General features: G+C 36.7%; 1 protein-coding gene across 2 annotated transcripts in view; it reads right to left on the reverse strand.

The window, feature by feature from the left end:
* The window catches only part of LOC121298620 (AT-rich interactive domain-containing protein 3B-like), an 81,064-nt gene that overhangs the window by 40,117 nt on the left and 20,544 nt on the right, over nt 1-20,403 (reverse strand). The window contains exons 4-5 of one of the 2 annotated variants that reach the window (XM_041225745.1): nt 20,078-20,143; nt 19,315-19,387 (exon numbers count right to left, since the gene is read on the reverse strand). In XM_041225745.1, the coding sequence (XP_041081679.1) occupies nt 19,315-19,387; nt 20,078-20,143 (139 nt within the window). The remainder of the gene's footprint in view (nt 1-19,314; nt 19,388-20,077; nt 20,144-20,403) is intronic. The other variant, XM_041225746.1, reaches the window with a different exon arrangement.

Here is a 20,403-nt window from a genome sequence, read left to right on the forward strand (position 1 = left end):
AAAAGAGACTTTAATATCAATGTGCTTACCTAGTAAAATAAAGGTTTATAAAAAATTCAAAAAACCAAGCACATTTAACAAAAACAAATGTTATTTTGATTCTTGCACCCTTACATGGAAAGACGTTATCCTTCGGGCACCCTCTGCTGCAGCAAACCACCACTCAACTGCCGCTATTTAAATGTGAAAAAATGTTGCACAGTTCTCGCTAGAGATCTAGCTAAGAAGATGCAAATAATATTTAAAAATTAGAATGTTGCACAGTTCTCGCTAGAGATCTCGCTAAGAAGATGCAAATAATATTTAAAAATTAGAATGTTGCACAGTTCTCGCTAGAGATCTCGCTAAGAAGATGCAAATAATATTTAAAAATTAGAATGTTGCACAGTTCTCGCTAGAGATCTCGCTAAGAAGATGCAAATAATATTTAAAAATTAGAATGTTGCACAGTTCTCGCTAGAGATCTCGCTAAGAAGATGCAAATAATATTTAAAAATTAGAATGTTGCACAGTTCTCGCTAGAGATCTCGCTAAGAAGATGCAAATAATATTTAAAAATTAGAATGTTGCACAGTTCTCGCTAGAGATCTCGCTAAGAAGATGCTAATAATATTTAAAAATTAGAATGTTGCACAGTTCTCGCTAGAGATCTCGCTAAGAAGATGCAAATAATATTTAAAAATTAGAATGTTGCACAGTCTCGCTAGAGATCTCGCTAAGAAGATGCTAATAATATTTAAAAATTAGAATGCTGCACAGTTCGCTAGAGATCTCGCTAAGAAGATGCAAATAATATTTAAAAATTAGAATGTTGCACAACTCACGCTAGAGATCTCGCTAAGAAGATGCAAATAATATTTAAAAATTAGAATGTTGCACAGTTCTCGCTAGAGATCTCGCTAAGAAGATGCTAATAATATTTAAAAATTAGAATGTTGCACAGTTCTCGCTAGAGATCTCGCTAAGAAGATGCAAATAATATTTAAAAATTAGAATGTTGCACAGTTCTCGCTAGAGATCTCGCTAAGAAGATGCTAATAATATTTAAAAATTAGAATGTTGCACAGTTCTCGCTAGAGATCTCGCTAAGAAGATGCAAATAATATTTAAAAATTAGAATGTTGCACAGTTCTCGCTAGAGATCTCGCTAAGAAGATGCAAATAATATTTAAAAATTAGAATGTTGCACAGTTCTCGCTAGAGATCTCGCTAAGAAGATGCAAATAATATTTAAAAATTAGAATGTTGCACAGTTCTCGCTAGAGATCTCGCTAAGAAGATGCAAATAATATTTAAAAATTAGAATGTTGCACAGTTCTCGCTAGAGATCTCGCTAAGAAGATGCAAATAATATTTAAAAATTAGAATGTTGCACAGTTCGCTAGAGATCTCGCTAAGAAGATGCAAATAATATTTAAAAATTAGAATGTTGCACAGTTCTCGCTAGAGATCTCGCTAAGAAGATGCAAATAATATTTAAAAATTAGAATGTTGCACAGTTCTCGCTAGAGATCTCGCTAAGAAGATGCAAATAATATTTAAAAATTAGAATGTTGCACAGTTCTCGCTAGAGATCTCGCTAAGAAGATGCAAATAATATTTAAAAATTAGAATGTTGCACAGTTCTCGCTAGAGATCTCGCTAAGAAGATGCAAATAATATTTAAAAATTAGAATGTTGCACAGTTCTCGCTAGAGATCTCGCTAAGAAGATGCAAATAATATTTAAAAATTAGAATGTTGCACAGTTCTCGCTAGAGATCTCGCTAAGAAGATGCAAATAATATTTAAAAATTAGAATGTTGCACAGTTCTCGCTAGAGATCTCGCTAAGAAGATGCAAATAATATTTAAAAATTAGAATGTTGCACAGTTCTCGCTAGAGATCTCGCTAAGAAGATGCAAATAATATTTAAAAATTAGAATGTTGCACAGTTCTCGCTAGAGATCTCGCTAAGAAGATGCAAATAATATTTAAAAATTAGAATGTTGCACAGTTCTCGCTAGAGATCTCGCTAAGAAGATGCAAATAATATTTAAAAATTAGAATGTTGCACAGTTCTCGCTAGAGATCTCGCTAAGAAGATGCAAATAATATTTAAAAATTAGAATGTTGCACAGTTCTCGCTAGAGATCTCGCTAAGAAGATGCAAATAATATTTAAAAATTAGAATGTTGCACAGTTCTCGCTAGAGATCTCGCTAAGAAGATGCAAATAATATTTAAAAATTAGAATGTTGCACAACTCACGCTAGAGATCTCGCTAAGAAGATGCAAATAATATTTAAAAATTAGAATGTTGCACAGTTCTCGCTAGAGATCTCGCTAAGAAGATGCAAATAATATTTAAAAATTAGAATGTTGCACAGTTCTCGCTAGAGATCTCGCTAAGAAGATGCAAATAATATTTAAAAATTAGAATGTTGCACAGTTCTCGCTAGAGATCTCGCTAAGAAGATGCTAATAATATTTAAAAATTAGAATGTTGCACAGTTCTCGCTAGAGATCTCGCTAAGAAGATGCAAATAATATTTAAAAATTAGAATGTTGCACAGTTCTCGCTAGAGATCTCGCTAAGAAGATGCAAATAATATTTAAAAATTAGAATGTTGCACAGTTCTCGCTAGAGATCTCGCTAAGAAGATGCTAATAATATTTAAAAATTAGAATGTTGCACAGTCTCGCTAGAGATCTCGCTAAGAAGATGCAAATAATATTTAAAAATTAGAATGTTGCACAGTTCTCGCTAGAGATCTCGCTAAGAAGATGCTAATAATATTTAAAAATTAGAATGTTGCACAGTTCTCGCTAGAGATCTCGCTAAGAAGATGCAAATAATATTAAAAAATTAGAATGTTGCACAGTTCTCGCTAGAGATCTCGCTAAGAAGATGCAAATAATATTTAAAAATTAGAATGTTGCACAACTCACGCTAGAGATCTCGCTAAGAAGATGCAAATAATATTTAAAAATTAGAATGTTGCACAACTCACGCTAGAGATCTCGCTAAGAAGATGCAAATATTTAAAAATTAGAATGTTGCACAGTTCGCTAGAGATCTCGCTAAGAAGATGCAAATAATATTTAAAAATTAGAATGTTGCACAGTTCGCTAGAGATCTCGCTAAGAAGATGCAAATAATATTTAAAAATTAGAATGTTGCACAGTTCTCGCTAGAGATCTCGCTAAGAAGATGCTAATAATATTTAAAAATTAGAATGTTGCACAGTTCTCGCTAGAGATCTCGCTAAGAAGATGCAAATAATATTTAAAAATTAGAATGTTGCACAGTTCTCGCTAGAGATCTCGCTAAGATGCAAATAATATTAAAAAATTAGAATGTTGCACAACTCATACTAGAGATCTCGCTAAGAAGATGCAAATAATATTTAAAAATTAGAATGTTGCACAACTCACGCTAGAGATCTCGCTAAGAAGATGCAAATAATATTTAAAAATTAGAATGTTGCACAACTCACGCTAGAGATCTCGCTAAGAAGATGCAAATATTTAAAAATTAGAATGCTGCACAGTTCGCTAGAGATCTCGCTAAGAAGATGCAAATAATATTTAAAAATTAGAATGTTGCACAACTCACGCTAGAGATCTCGCTAAGAAGATGCAAATAATATTTAAAAATTAGAATGTTGCACAACTCACGCTAGAGATCTCGCTAAGAAGATGCAAATATTTAAAAATTAGAATGTTGCACAGTTCTCGCTAGAGATCTCGCTAAGAAGATGCAAATAATATTTAAAAATTAGAATGTTGCACAACTCACGCTAGAGATCTCGCTAAGAAGATGCAAATAATATTTAAAAATTAGAATGTTGCAGCTCTCTTCATTAACATATTTTTTCTTAACATACAACAAAATGTGCTCTTTGCATAACAAAAATGCAAACTGCTGTATTTTTGCACTGCGATTGGCCCATCTTAGTACCTCTACCCCTAAGTATGATATTATAAGAATAACCAGCTTAACTACAATTAAAATTTAATTTTCCAGTATAGCAAGTATGTTAACATACATCCTACAGCAGGAATGCAAATGCACAATTAGAGCCACAGGTATCATAAACAAGCAGGTCACCATAACCTACAGAGATCATAAACAAGCAGTTGAGCATAACCTACCGGGACCACAAACAAGCAGGTCACCATAACCTACCAGGATCATAAATAAGTAGATAACATACAGCCATAATAGGAATAATCAGCACACAATGGAAAACTTACAAATACTGTGTATGGGTCAGTCTCCAATACTCAGTACCATAAGTGGGTACAAAATTCAAAATTTTAAATGTACTTTATTGCATTCATTGCTTCAGTTACAAAATGTGTAAGATATGAGTTTATATACAAGCAAGTCTTAAGATTTTTTTTTTTGTTTTTATAAATCAGTTGACAGTTTTATTCAATGACCATCTTACTGTTCATATGCAGCACTGACAACCATAAGGGTGCTTTTTAGATGCAGTCCTTTTGAAGTTGCTTACTTACAATGATCAAAATGATGTAAATTATGTTTAACATCCTCAAGCCTGTAACACATGGAACTGCCTCAATATTTACCTCATTCATTTTACAGAAATGCAAACTGGTTCTAAGAACTCACAAAAAGTTTTCTACCATTTTTTAAATGTAATTTTGTTCTCCTAATAATTTACATGTCTTGAAAGGGGTCATTTTATATTAAATATGCACGTAACACGGAGACCATGATGCCCATGTTACAGGTCTTGAAAGGGGTTGTTTTCTATTAAAATATGCACACAACACGGAGACCACGATGCCCATGTTACATACAAATCATGTACACTTTGTATAATAAAGGACATTTCAGAAAATAGTACTCAGTACATACTAAAACCAGCAATAAGCTTCATTTCTAGATTTGCAGGTATGTGACATTCAGAACCAGACACTCCTAACCTGTACGGTCTCTAACAGAAAACATTTGAAAGTCATTCAAATATATTTACATTTAAAATTTGAACAACATATAATCCTGTGTGGAGTTTTTGCATTTCAAACTGAAAGGATTCTAGCTAATGAAATCATTTCCATATGTATTGCGAGATCACAGGATGCAGGGCTGCTGGTTATTCCTAGGGTCAACAAAAGCAACACGGGAGGTAGGGCTTTTTCTTGTAGAGCTCCTAAGTTATGGAATGCTCTTCCTTCGTTTGTCAGGGAAGCTGGGACCGTTACAGTCAAGAGTAAAAACACACTTTTATAAAAATGGCTTTCTTACCTTAGTGGGTTTTAATGTAACTTTAAAATTGCTGCTATTGTATTATGTGTATACTGTTATTTAAATAGTCTGACTATGGCAGTTGTACGTGTGAGATGCTATATAAATGTATTATGGTTTGTTCTTGTTTTTCTGCTATGTACTGTGCAGTGCTTTGCGATACTTTTGTATAAAAAGCGCTACATAAATGCACTAAATAACTATATATATATATATATATATATATATATATATATATATATATATATATATATATTGCAGGTTTTCTACCAGCTTCATTAGCCACAGTGTACAGGTAGCAAGTGCAGGTGTGTCTTATTCAACTCATAGTAAACCAGGAATGAATCAAACTGCTCTGCAATGGGAGTCTTATTTCCATCACTGTATCATGCATGTTTCATCGCTTTTCTTTTAATTAGCATTCTTGCAAACGTGTTTTCTCAGTACTGTACTACGTTGCATATCCGACCTCCTGTGGACTGGGGTATAGGCGGATATGTGAAAAAGTTGGATTTGCAAACATCTCTAGAAAATTACATTTACACAAGCATAACTAGGTAGTGATCAAAAGCAACACTCAAACTGCTTTAAACACAGGGAAATTATGCTTTAAAAAAGTAAGCAAACGTAAATGTGATTAATTAGGCTACAAATTAATATACAGTGTTGCTATGTGGTTTACTATAAGCCATCTCCACGCAAAGATTAAAAAAAAAAATCAAAACAAAAAACTGTAAATGTACAGTAACATGCAACTGATGGCTTCTTTCTTTACTCTGCCTGTGCTTTCTTAATCTCTCTGTCACGGTACTTTGTCCTCTTTCTTGATATTGACAACAGCGGGTAAGAAGCTTGGTGTAAATGTTGCTTTGGCTACTTTAAACAAACGGTCAGTAATCATTGTGTTTATGAAGCTTGCTTTGTTTAATTCAAATGCATTTAAAAGCAAAAAAAAAAGGGGGGGGGGGGACACAAAGCTTCAATACTCAAGTGGAGTACTGAAATGTCACTGCTACACACAGCTGACTGACAGCCCGTCTCTCTTAAAGGGGAACGCACCAAAGGACTGATTTGCTAGAACGCTTGCTTTCTGTTTCCATGACGGACGCTGCACTTGCTGCCAATGCCATTACTCTCGTAGCCAAATTTTTATTTATTTATTTATTTTATTTAGCGAGGCGGTTAACTGATCAGGGCGGTTATACGACGATCAGATATGCGACGTTCTACTCAATAAAAAATTATAGCAAAATATTTTTACAGTCAACTTAAATGTACCTCTACTGCTTTAAACCAGAAGTTACACAGAGTAGTATAAAAAACTTTGGGACAACACCACTAACCCCAATAGTAAAATTACTTTTGGGAGCTATAAACAAACTGGATTACACAGAAAATCACAACAGTACTGTGGTATGTAAGCACTAATTGAAAGTAAAAGATTTAAACAAAACAAAAATTGAGACACTAAACAGACACTAAACAAACACGGTGAGACAAACCAAAACCAAGTAATGTGCCAATTTACAGTCAGCATGAATAGAAATTGTCATTCTTTCTGTACCTCCGACTCTCGTTCTCTCCTCACCTAACACCCAACCGAGAGTGAAAGATGTGTGCCTCTTTCATGCAGCTGTGCCTGGCTCGATTGCTTGTTAAATCATTCAATTTGAGCAGGCACAGACACCCACTTTAATCTGGACGTGAAGTGACTGTGCAGTCCCCGTGCCTAAATACAAATATACACTTTAAATCACATCACAGTGCATTCATACATATTGACACAAGTGTTGTGTATGGACCTGGTGTGACAACCACACAAATCATCTAATCATGAGATTGTTCAGACCCAAACACTTCCTAATACAGGCGTCTCTCTAGTTGCTGTAGCTGAAAGGGCACTGCAGCCATAATGGCCGTGCGGAAAGCAGCAATACAAAACAAGATTTCTACTGTATAAAGAGAGCAAGTAGCTGAAACTGCTTCTGAACAAAATACATCTATACTGTACTGGTAACAGTGAAAAAAAGAAAAAAGTACAAGAAATAACTTTAGTTTAATAATTGATGTGCATCAACTAAAAATTGACAACTCTGTACGACCTTATAAAAGACTCCAGTACCAACTGGTATCTAAAGGCATGCCGTATCACTTTCAGTTTAAATGGGAAATGTCGGTAAAAAGCAGTCTCACCTTATGCTGGCACTGAATTTCCCATTTCCCCTTTCGAGTTGGTTCAGAGACAACTCTGTGCCGGTACTGAAATGGCTTTCGCCGTGTCTGCAATGCAGCCACTGACACTGTATTTTGTGTTCCAGATGGAATTTGTGTTTTTTTGGAAAAACTATTTCCCGTTTCGCCGCGTGTTGACTGAAGAAATAACCATCAAAATGGCAAGTGACCATGGCAGTAATTGGTCCGAATAAGATGGGAAGGAGCTTTTGACCATCAGAGCAAAAGAGATACATGCACAACTTGATGGAACTGTGAGAGATGCTAATGTGTATTCCACAATAGTAGAAAAGTTAATGACACACGGTGTTCTGCATAATAAAAAGCAAGTGATGGCTAAATTCTCTCTATGTCTTCCAATCTTTTCATTAGTCTATTGTGATATTCAGAAAGCATAGTGAAAAATATCATGCATACCATGACAGGTACCAAAAGCATCACTGTTTTGATCACGGTGCTGAATACTAGCAAATGATGTTAACGCGAGACTATCCGCCTTCTGTGTAAAGGGGTACGCCGCCAGATTGCCGACACTGAACAGCAATACTGATGTGTGTAAATGATGAATTTAGAAAACAAATTGCAGCATCAGTTCCGGCGCTGGTCCTGCATTTTCTGTGGAATACAGCTTGATGTATCTTTTCTTTCGTAATAATAAATCAAAAACAATATTTATAACAATGTATTCATCTAACGAAGACAATAGCCTTGTTTTTCTTACTGTTATTCAATTACAAACGTAACTTTTTTTGTGGACCTGGGTTTCAAACCTACAGGCGTAACCACTGGACACCAATGTGGAATTTATCACTGTAAAACAGATTCCCGCTTCGAGACATCATACAAATCCGTTTACAAAAAATAAACTTGGTGACTGTTGTCAAGTCCTGGATTGGGGTATTATTAAGTACGGATATTTTTAACAAACTGCTGTACGGATTTTTCCTATTCTGACAATGATGCGAACCGGGAGTAGTACATTAAAATATTGTTATTTTGGACATAAATAAACTTCTGCTTTATGAAAAGTCAACAATACACGTTATAAAATAATTTAAAGACGGTCTCCATTCTGAGTGTAGACATTTAAATTCAGCAAGTAAACATTTCTTAATTAAAGGTACATGATGAACCACGTCACAATTACCAGGGTTTCCTTCATGCATGTACACCGCTTGTAAAGATTCTTAAATACCGCCTAATTAAAGTAAATATAATGCAGTTACATTTTTGTGTGTGTGTATGTAATGTACCAAATATTAAAAAATATGTACCTCAATAAAATAACTTCATAAAGAGAAATGTTACAGGGCCTTTCGGAAACCGACTCGTACGTAAAAATGTACAGACACACACAAACACAGACACTAAGCCAGTATAAATATTCTTGTTATTTTACAGCCCAATCAAGTGACAATCACGGGTTGCAATCAGGGCTCTTCCCCCTATGGGTGTGTGTGACGCACTGCATCCCGACTCAGCCACAATCCAGTGAAGAGCTTCCTTGTGCTGCACAGGTTTCAGCTGTCAGACTCCCTTTTCTCAGTGATGGATGTGCCATTTCCACAGGGAAATGAAGAGGTTAGTTTCAATACAAATACAATCACTCCCCCGGCTCCACTGTCCTTCACCCCTCCACGTTCCCTTTTCATTTCAGCAGCCTCACACAGAAAGCACAGCACTCACTTCACAGCCCACTGTCTGTCACTCCCCATATCAAAGAGTGGCCAGATTTCAGAGGCACATTAATCATTTGCTGTGTTACAGGGGGGCCCCTTGATCTGATCTCCCCTACCTTCAAATACTTACTGGAGTAGCTCCCCCCCACAGCAAACAGGACAATCAGGTTTCAGCTTCTGCCATTGTTGGGGCACTCCCCATGATTAGGAAGGGAATTGCACTGTCCTGAGCTACAGTATACTGACTGGGAGCACAGAAGCACAATATTCAGGCTCGAAATTAAATTATAGGACTAATTAATACATTTTTTTAATTCCCTGTTTCTGGAAATTGCATGTTTGGTAATATAGGTCATATATACTTACTGTATTTGTTGTGTTGAATTAAAAGAAACTGTTCTGCTATAAAATGGTTGCGTTCAGTTTACTGCTGCTAAATATTTAGCCATTGACCAACGAAGCTCAAACTAGATCTGAGCCACTAGGTTCATTGAGTACATTATTACTTTGCGTTGAGTTGGACAGCACTGTTTAGCACTGCTTACTTGCGAAGCACTGTTTGAGTAATGAAACTATTTCAGGTCAATACATATTGTTGGAAGACGGTATACACTTGAGTTTACAGTCATTTCATTGGGGAATAATAATTCCACAGGACACAAAAAAAAAAAAAAAAGTTAAAAATCATGAAGAAACAAGATTAGTAACTTAAAAAAAAACAATTGGTATTGCAGGAAGTGGCGACTCCTACATAACATGTTGACAGAATGTCTGCTGTACAGCACTGACGCAACCTCAGGAACCTAAAGCATGTACGATTAACCGGCTTCTTAAGTTTTAGGGAATTCAAATGTCAGTACTAAAAAATAATACAAAAATACATACAATATTCAACATTTAATCCACTCCCCCCAGTGCCCTTCCAAGTGTACAGGCATGAGGTCAAGAGGGGTAAGGAACTACATTTTACTGTGCATCAATTATCATTCCTACCTCACAGTAACAAAAACACAACTCTCAATACTGCCTCAGTAAACTGTCCCACAGCGTAGGACTGGGGTAGACCGGGTACACATCATTAATCATTAAAAAGTGGCCAGCCCTGACAAGCAGTCAGAGTGGAGAACCAGTCCACCCCTTGGGGGGGGCAGGGGGGGGCAGGGATACCCCAGGGGGGCTCAGGGACGGTAACGAGTCCCCGACCAGCGTCCAATTCAAACACCAAATCCATCTGCTTTATTCAAGTCCATTCAGGGGGATTACCACCCTCTCCACCCACACACAATTGTATGCTTTATTTTCATTAACAAATTCAAAATGCCCACATTCAACCAACAAAAATATTCAGGAGAGCATTTGGTCAGTAAATTGAAAGAGATTCAAAAGAAAGATCAGGCTTATTGTTTTGTCTTTACTATAAAATACATTGTCAGCTATTCCCAATGTGCTACCTGAATGAGGAGTAACTGGTAGATTAGCATTTTCACAGGAACAGCAAACTCCTATTGCATCTGACTGGGATCTGCACCTGCACATTGCAATCATGTTTTCAAGTTAAAGTTGCAAAAGGATGCACTGAAAGTAGTTAAACCACACACCACAGCAAACCTGTTTGAATGAGCAGCTATAATAAACCATCTCCAGGTAACAGATCAAAGAGACTGAGCATTTGATTTGTCACGCGCTTATACTGGTGAACACACTGGTAAGGCAAACTGCCACAGCGACAGGCTTACACAATGCAGCTGTAAAGACACAGCTCGTACATTGAACTTACCAGTTGAGTAACAGCAAGACTGTAGGAGGAGGACATGCTTCATGTTACTATTACTATACTGCTCGTTTAGCCATTACGCAAACAACCTGAAAGACCACACTGTTTATTGAAGCATGTAGTGCAACCTTAACTGCTTAAGACCTTCAGCAATGTTTCTTATTTATACCAATATGCAGTGCTTATTAAAACTGCTCTAGTACCGAGTTTAATAATGCAGATATGGACAATTATTAAAATCCGCTTGAAGATTTGCATCACATCCAAACGCATGTGAATGCATTGTAATATCCCTAAAGTAGACAAATCTAAATGTAAAACTAAATTGCCAAAATGGTTTAATAGATCAATTAAAAAAAATATTCAGCGAAAAAAGGCACTTTACAGAGCATTAAAAAAGGACCAAAAAGAAAGTACGCAGAAAGAGTACACAGAACTGCAAACGCAAGTCAAAAAGGAAGTTAGAAAAGCCAAGAGAGAAATAGAAATAAACATTGCTAAGGGAGCTAAAACCAATTCCAAAATATTTTACAACAGCAAGAGAACATTCAAAGAGGAGATTAAATGTTTAAGAGATACAAATGGCAAAATCGTAGAGGAAGAAAAAAAAATAGCAAATATGTTAAATGATTACTTTTCACAAGTTTTTACAAAGGAAGATACTGACAACATGCCCCACATGTCATCCAGTTCCTATCCAGTTTTAAATAACTTTAGCATAACTGAGGCAGAAGTGTTAAAGGGACTAGGAGCTCTTAAACAAATCCCCTGGGCCGGATGAGATCCTCCCAGTAGTACTCAAAGAAATGAAAGAAGTAATTTACAAACCGCTAACCAAGATCATGCAGCAGTCTCTTGACACAGGGGTGGTACCGACAGACTGGAAAATTGCAAACGTAATACCGATCCACAAAAAGGGAAACAAAACTGAACCAGGTAACTACAGACCAGTAAGCCTGACTTCTATTATATGCAAACTTATGGAAACTATAATAAGATCCAAAATGGAAAATTACCTATATGGTAACAGGGTACTGGGAGACAGTCAACATGGTTTTAGGAAAGGGAGATCGTGCCTAACTAACTTGCTTGATTTTTTTGAGGATGCAACATCCATAATGGATAATTGCAAAGCATATGACATGGTTTATTTAGATTTCCAGAAAGCTTTTGACAAAGTCCCGCACAAAAGATTAATTCTCAAACTGAACGCAGTTGGGATTCAAGGAAACACATGTACATGGATTAGGGAGTGGTTAACATGTAGAAAACAGAAAGTACTGATTAGAGGAAAAACCTCAGAATGGAGTGTGGTAACCAACAGTGTACCACAGGGATCAGTATTAGGTCCTCTGCTATTCCTAATCTACACTAATGATTTAGATTCTGGTATAGTAAGCAAACTTGTTAAATTTGCAGACGACACAAAAGTAGGAGGAGTGGCAAACACTGTTGCAGCAGCAAAGGTCATTCAAAATGATCTAGACAAGATTCAGAACTGGGCAGACACATGGCAAATGACATTTAATAGAGAAAAGTGTAAGGTACTGCACGCAGGAAATAAAAATGTACATTATAAATATCATATGGGAGATATTGAAATTGGAGAAGGAATCTATGAAAAAGACCTAGGAGTTTTTGTTGACTCAGAAATGTCTTCATCTAGACAATGTGGGGAAGCTATAAAAAAGGCTAACAAGATACTCGGATACATTGTGAAAAGTGTTGAATTTAAATCAAGGGAAGTAATGTTAAAACTGTACAATGCACTAGTAAGACCTCATCTTGAATATTGTGTTCAGTTCTGGTCACCTCGCTATAAAAAAGATATTGCTGCTCTAGAAAGAGTGCAAAGAAGAGCGACCAGAATTATTCCGGGCTTAAAAGACATGTCATATGCAGACAGGCTAAAAGAATTGAATCTGTTCAACACTGACAGTGTCGACCCAAGGGACTTTTTCAGCCTGAAAAAAGAAACAAGGACCAGGGGTCACAAATGGAGTTTAGAAAAATGGGCATTCAGAACAGAAAATAGGAGACACTTTTTTACACAGAGAATTGTGAGGGTCTGGAATCAACTCCCCAGTAATGTTGTTGAAGCTGACACCCTGGGATCCTTCAAGAAGCTGCTTGATGAGATTTTGGGATCAATAAGCTACTAACAACCAAACGAGCAAGATGGGCCGAATGGCCTCCTCTCGTTTGTAAACTTTCTTATGTTCTTATGTTCTTATGTTCTTAATTACTTAATTAGCTGGATGTAGTAACTCTAACCCAATTTATATTTTCAATAAACCAGTTACAAATGGCAAATCCTGACCATACTAATTTAAATGGGAGGGCAATTTAACATGGCCCATCAAGACATCTAAATGAATATTGAGGCTCTTTGTCACGATCAATAAATGTTTCAAAGGGCCCAGCTTAGTTAACCTCATCATTGCACAGGGCACATGATACCCATAGAGTGAGTGGCACTGACAAAGTCATCTGTTATTGTAATTCTCATAGCACAAGCACTGCTGCTATCTGGCTTTCAGACTGCAGACAAACAGCTGCAGGTATTCTCTTAATGCTTAGACTGTAGGGGATAGAAAAAGTCACCCCCCCCCAAAAAAAAAGAAAGAAAAACACCCCTATAAAATATCTAAATTTACGCTTCCTTTGATATTGTCCCCACTTTCCATCAACACAGATCACTTTGACAAATATTCCCATTATGTAATTAGCATTAGAATGGTCGGCCAAAGTTATGAGGCCATTCTTCTAAATGAGCCTCCTCTGTTGTTGGTGATAATGCTTTCCTTATTGATACAGTATCAATCAGCCCTCCTGGGCTAACAAAGGCAGGGACCCTCACTGGGGTCAGGAAAGAATAGGCTAATTACACCAATCCATCTGCCACTTTAATCCCTTTACTATATCTAAAAATAAATTTAAAAAGGATACAGGCTAAAACAGAATGACTACAAATGAAAAAACACAAGCTTCAACCGACAGGATTAATTCTGTGTAATTGTAAAAAGCTGTGCTTCTTTAAGGACAGATATTTGTGGTGCTGATGGGAACCACTGCAAGTATTCTGACCATTCCTTAATGGAAGCCAGCCAACACCACAATTCTTGCTAGCCATCATTTCTGTGTATTTACAGGGGAATTAGCCTGTATCCTATTACAAAATACTTTTTTGTTAATGAGGCAGAACACAAAAGGTGTCAAACTGTGAAGCAGCGGGTTCAGTGGAATATTTACGTGGCTCTGAAGAAAACGGTCATGACTGGTTCAAAAACAAAAATAATTAAAGAGTGACGACACGTGCAAGATGCTTTCTCTCCCAACCATACAGTAAATGCAGTGCAGCCCCATGTCAGTCAATTTGACCACTGCAAAGACTTCCTTTCAGCCAACAGCCAACCCCCAGCTCCCCACCCGTACAAGGAGGATACGTCCCTGGGGGTTCCCCAGGTGCCATATGGGAACCCAAGGTAACCCCGTCATCAGAAACCAGCCCGCTTTCACGGAGAGTGTTCATCACCAGCATGCTGTATGGTCACAGTTTTGTCACTGCAGTGTTTGCCAGCTCCATTCATCACAGGAAGACAAGCACAATCAGCCCGCAGGTTCCCCTGACTGGTCTCCAGTGCTCAGATTAAGCAATGCTCACCAGGTCAGGGGTCAGGCAGGATTTAGACTTCAGGGCCACTTTTGGATAACAGGCCGATTACAGCTCCAAAAGACTCTTCAGTCTGGTATGTTTGTACTCAGCATTAGATTTACAACTGGCCAAAGTTTACTCAGGCAACGCTCCTTATGAGCAAACAACTGAAGAGGAATTTCAGATCCATTTTCATTAATAGAAGGGTCCTTTATTCAAAGTCTGAACTACTATTAAACCAGCAGTTTTCAAACTGGGGTACGTGTGCTCCTGAGGATACTGGAGCGCTTCTCAGGGGATACGCATGAAAAATCCTGTGATGGCGGACAACAGATTTTTATTTATTTATTTATATATTATTTTACCACATTGTAGTACTTTGCGACTTACCAATCGAATTAACAATGTTGACTCTCCTTTCAAATAAAACCACAGCAGTACTGGTGTATGTTTCCTTTCTGCTGGGCAACGTTAACTATAAACACCCAAACAGCTGCTGACAGTCAGCAGTGAGTAAGCGTTGAGCGCACACGTGGCTAAATCACATATTTAAATAGCAGGGCGGTGGTTCTGCAGTCTGCAGGCTAAAATGAAAAAATAATATTATAATCATTGTATGATGTTGTTTCTTTTAAAAATGTGTAGTATTTACAAGGTATGTTTGCTTTCTGGAGTTTTAATGTTCAGTGTTTGTAGTTTAGTTTAATCAGTTCAGTGTGTTTTATGTAAGTTTATGTTTTTAAATAATAGTATTATTGAGTTTATCAGGCAGCTGTGCCGCCCTACTTAGATAGTGAAATCACTGCGCTGGAGCTTGAGCGTACACAAACTGTGTTATCTTTATTTGCAATGCTTTATGTGTTTTTTGACTAATTCGTTGAACTCCTTTGTCGAGTAATTGCATTAGCCTACGCATGTACACCGCTAATTATTAAGTTAATATAAGCAAAAACACAGTATTATTATTGCAAAAAAGGAATCGCGGATTTTAAAAATAATAATAATAATAATAATAATAATAATAATAATAATAATAATAAATCCCTAACTCCTGGTTGGGAAGTGTCTGGAATTGGATTCCCTACTCCAGACCTATTGAGTGCGTTCATATCATATAGTGAGTGCCCATCAACAAGCTGTCTGGCAGCTGATTAACATGAACAGACGACTGCACTAAACACTAACATGAAAGCATTTTGCTAAAAGTCATTTTTGACTGCAAGATATAAATGTCACCTTTCTACTTTAATCAAATTTAGTTTATGGAAATATTCACTTCAAAACAATGTTCTTAATGTTCTCAATGTTCTCAATGTTTGATACTGCACAAGACACAGATAGAATTTTAGGTGTTAAACTATAACATTAAGTTAAATAAATAAAACAAACAAAAAAAAAACACATATATTTAATGTGTTATTCAATATTCACATAGTTCTGCATGCTACCAGATTTTTTTTTAAAGATACCTGTATTTGTACATTTTAAATAGTTTTTTTATGCAAAACGCCCCGTCTTTTCTCTCTAAATTTCTCCATTTGTTGTAAGAAATGTGTGACTTTTGTTGAGAATTGTTTTCTGATTTTGTTTTAAATTAGAACCCTTGTTTTGTTTTCAAAAGCTATGGACTCGTTTTGCCACTTATTGGTCTGGATTTTGAAATCATTTTAGCATTTTCAGTTTTAATTTAATTTAATTTTATTTTATTTTATTTTAATTAGTTTAAGAGCAGTTTTCTACAATTACAACTCTAGCCCCTCCTCCTTCTGTGCCTTCTGAGTCAGCAAATAGAGTCCTGTTTATTTAAAAAAAAAAAAAAAAAAAAAAAAAAAAAATTAATGACCCATTCATTCACTTTAAAATACAGAATAACATAACTTTGTCTAGGGGCTGCATTGTTTACTAAATCAGGGTGTTGTTTTACTGAAATCTGTGGGCTGGCATGGTTACACGTGGTCTGCGGTTGTGAGGCCAGTTTGACATACTGCCAAATTCTCTAAAACAACGTTGGAGGCGGCTTATGGTAGAGAAATGAACATTCAATTTTTTGGCAACAGTTCTGGTGGACATTCCTGCAGTCAGCATGCCAACTGCATGCTCCCTCAAAACTTGAGACATCTGTGGCATTGTGTTGTGTGACAAAACTGCACATTTTAGAGTGGCCTTTTATTGTCCCCAGCACAAGGTGCACCTGTGTAATGATCATGCTGTTTAATCAGCTTCTTGATATGCCACACCTGTCAGGTGGATGGATTATCTTGGAAAAGGAGAAATGCTCACTAACAGGGATGTAAACAAATTTGTGCACAAATTTTGAGAGAAATAAGCTTTTTTTGTGCATAGAAAAAATTTTCTGGGATCCTTTTGATTTCAGCTCATGAACAATGGGACCAACAACTTTTATGTTTTGCGTTATTTATTTTTTTTTGTTCACATGTAAAAGATTCTTTGAGCTAAAATTATATATATATATATATATATATATATATATATATATATATATATATATATATATATATATATATATATATATATATATATATATCTCACACCCCCATTTTTCCAGTTTTTATTGAAATTTAAGTAGTTCAAGTCCAGTGAATAACCTGAAATGGTACAAAGGTAAGCGGTAAACTGCCAGAGGTTAAAAAAAAAAAAAAAAAAAAGTTTAGGTTACCAAAAACTGAAAAATAATGTACATTTCAGAGTTATACAAACAGGCCTTTTTCAGGGAACAAGTAATGGGTTAACAACTTACAGCTGTTCTGCAGCAATGGAAGTAAATTAAGCCTTGAAAGTTGATGCTAACAATTCCTACAGGTGTCCCAACTTTTGTTGATTACTTACAAACCCTCTGTCTGTATAAAAGCAGTGTTGGAACAGACTGTGTTACTATACCCTCTTAAGCATTATTTGGACAGTATTGTACTGCAGGAAGTAGTATATTGCTATCATAATGGTGAGAAAAAGGCAATTAACAAAAAGGAAGACAGACAGACCATTATAACCCTTAAAAGTGTCAGTCTTTCCTTTAGAGAAATTGCAAAGAAAGCCAAGGTGTCAGCGAGTACAGTTTCCTACATAACCAAAGGCACTTTGAAACTGGAGGAAACTCTGACAGGAAGCGGTCTGGCAGACCCAAAGCCACAACAGAATCAGAAGACAAGTTTCTGAGAGTCAACAGCTTGCGTGATAGGTGGCTCACAGGACAACAGCTTCAAGTACAGCTTAACACTGGTCGAAGTAAGCAAGTCTCAGTTTCAACTGTGAAGAGAAGACTTCCAGCTGCAGGTTTGACAGGTCGAGTGGCAGTAAGAAAGCCATTGCTAAGATGGCAAAATAAGAAAAAGATGCTTGCCTGGGCCATGAAGCTTCAGTGCAGTACTGAAGACTGGAAGAAGGTCTTATGGACCGATGAATCAAAATCTGAAACCTTCGGGTCATCACACAGGGTTTTTGTACGCCGTCGAGTAGGCGAAAGGATGGTTCCTTGGTGTATGACACCAACTGTCAAACATGGAGGAGGAAGCGTGATGGTCTTGGGCTCTTTTGTTGGATCCAGAGTCGGCGACTTGCACAGAGTGAGTGGCACCCTGAACCAAAACGGCTACCACAGCATTTTGCAGCGCCATGCAATACCCTCTAGTATACACCTAGTTGGTCAGGGGTTCATCCTACAGCAAGATAATGAACCAAAATATACCTCCAGGCTATGTCAGAACTACCTTAGAAGAAAAGAACAAGACGGTAGGCTTCAAATCATGGAATGGCCAGCACAGTCTCCAGACTTGAACCCCAGCGAGCTGGTGTGGGAAGAACTGGAGAGAAGGGTGAAAGCAAAGCAACCTACAAGTGCAACACATTTGTGGGAACTTCTGCAACAGTGTTGGGAAGAACTTTCCAAACAATATTTGATTTCCATTGTAGAAAGAATGCCACAAGTGTGTTTGGATGTTATATCTACAAAAGGTGGCTACTTTAACAAAATTTAATCGAAATTTTTGACTCAAACAAAACAATTCCATGATTTATTTTTTATCTACAATTGTTTATTTGTTCTATGCTTTAATTTCAGAATACATTGAGACATTAAGCTGTGTAAAATTCAATACAAACTGGAAAAATGGAGGTGTGTAAAAGTTTTGACCGGTGGTGTGTGTATATATGTATATGTGTGTGTGTGTGCGTGTGCATATATATATATATATATATATATATATATATATATATATATATATATATATATATATATATATATATATATATATATAGAGAGAGAGAGAGAGAGAGAGAGAGGGAGAGAGAGGACAGATGTGATACATTGATGTGTGTATACATGTATAATATATATATTCAGTAAACATTAGTAAGTACTTAAGCCTAGTAATTAGAAAATACAATTTTTTTTCTGTTTTCATAGGTATATTATGACCCTATCTCAGATGGGGGTACACGGTAGACTAGATTTTTTGGAAAGGGGTACGGGGCCTAAAAAGTTTGAAAACCACTGTACCAAACAAACGATTCCCAGCAATTTTTTGTTTTCTTCAGCTTCAGTTTAAAACCACCATTAAATTGATCCTTTATTTCTGCTCTTTTCTATTTTGGGGGTTCTACCAAGCGTTTTAAATAAACATACAAGGATTTCTCTTACAGCAATGCTACATACATTGATAATAAGAATTCACTGGCACAACATGGTCCTTGTGATCCTACCTCTCTTCTGCATGAAGGTGAAGAGATCATCTAGGAACTCTTTCCTCTTGGGATCGCCGTCGAGTTCATAAAGCTGCAGAGGGCCAAAAAAGAAAAACTGTAACGAATACCAACTACTGCTTTGTTGCACATTGTATTAAAGAACAATTAAAATAGAATCTTTACATAAAGGAATGTAGATGTAGCACAAGCAGGGGGGAGCTCTTCCACACCTGCAGAAGCACGTCTCCAGCTGCACAGTGCATTGCACTGAACTCAAAAACTCTCAATGGGGGCTCATGCATAGTCCTGGATTCCTTCTGAAATGTAATTGAACAGTGCTGTTCCAAAAGGGTTACTAGATCATACCTGCCTGAAACCTTTGTTCAGTAGTAGGAAATGATATAGCAGATCAACATACTGTTAACAACGCCCTTGGGCATAAATGTGATTATCATTACAGCTGGAGCAGGGCTTGGACAAGAATGTGATCAACGTTTCTTAAATCACTAAAAATTGCTGGGTGGGGGGCAGCGACATTCTTACAAAAGAATACAAAACAAACAGTGCTAACCAAGGATTTGGAATCCAATTCCTTATTTCTTATTCATGTGAACAACTTTCATACTAGCACCCCTTTAATTGTGTTCCATAATCTGCTGCGCTATCAAACAAACTGACCTGCAACTCAGGAATCACCTTTTAAACTTGCCGGAGCGAATAAGAAATGGGGGTGGATTTTAAAAGACTTGGTTAGGTTTCTTAAACACAATAACTCATTTACCATTTTCTGTCCTTCCCTGTCAAAGTCGTTGGACTTTTTGTCTAGCACAGAAGAATCCCATCTAACCTACGTAATGAATGAAACAGCATTATTAATAGACTGCAGTAAAACAAAGCCAAGTCAGACTGGAAGAGGCAATATCAGTGCTTTAGGAGCAGGGATAGTCCACACACTAAAGCAAGTCACTGACACAACCAGATTACAAGCAGTTACTATGTCGAAACATTAGTTATATACTCTAAAAGTGCCTGGAATTTTTGCTTCATTTAAAAAAAAAAAAAAAAAAAAAAAACACAACTTTTGCCAGAGAAGACACTACCGAAACG

This window comes from Polyodon spathula, chromosome 24 (genome assembly GCF_017654505.1).
Source record: "Polyodon spathula isolate WHYD16114869_AA chromosome 24, ASM1765450v1, whole genome shotgun sequence".
NCBI classification, from domain to species: domain Eukaryota; kingdom Metazoa; phylum Chordata; class Actinopteri; order Acipenseriformes; family Polyodontidae; genus Polyodon; species Polyodon spathula.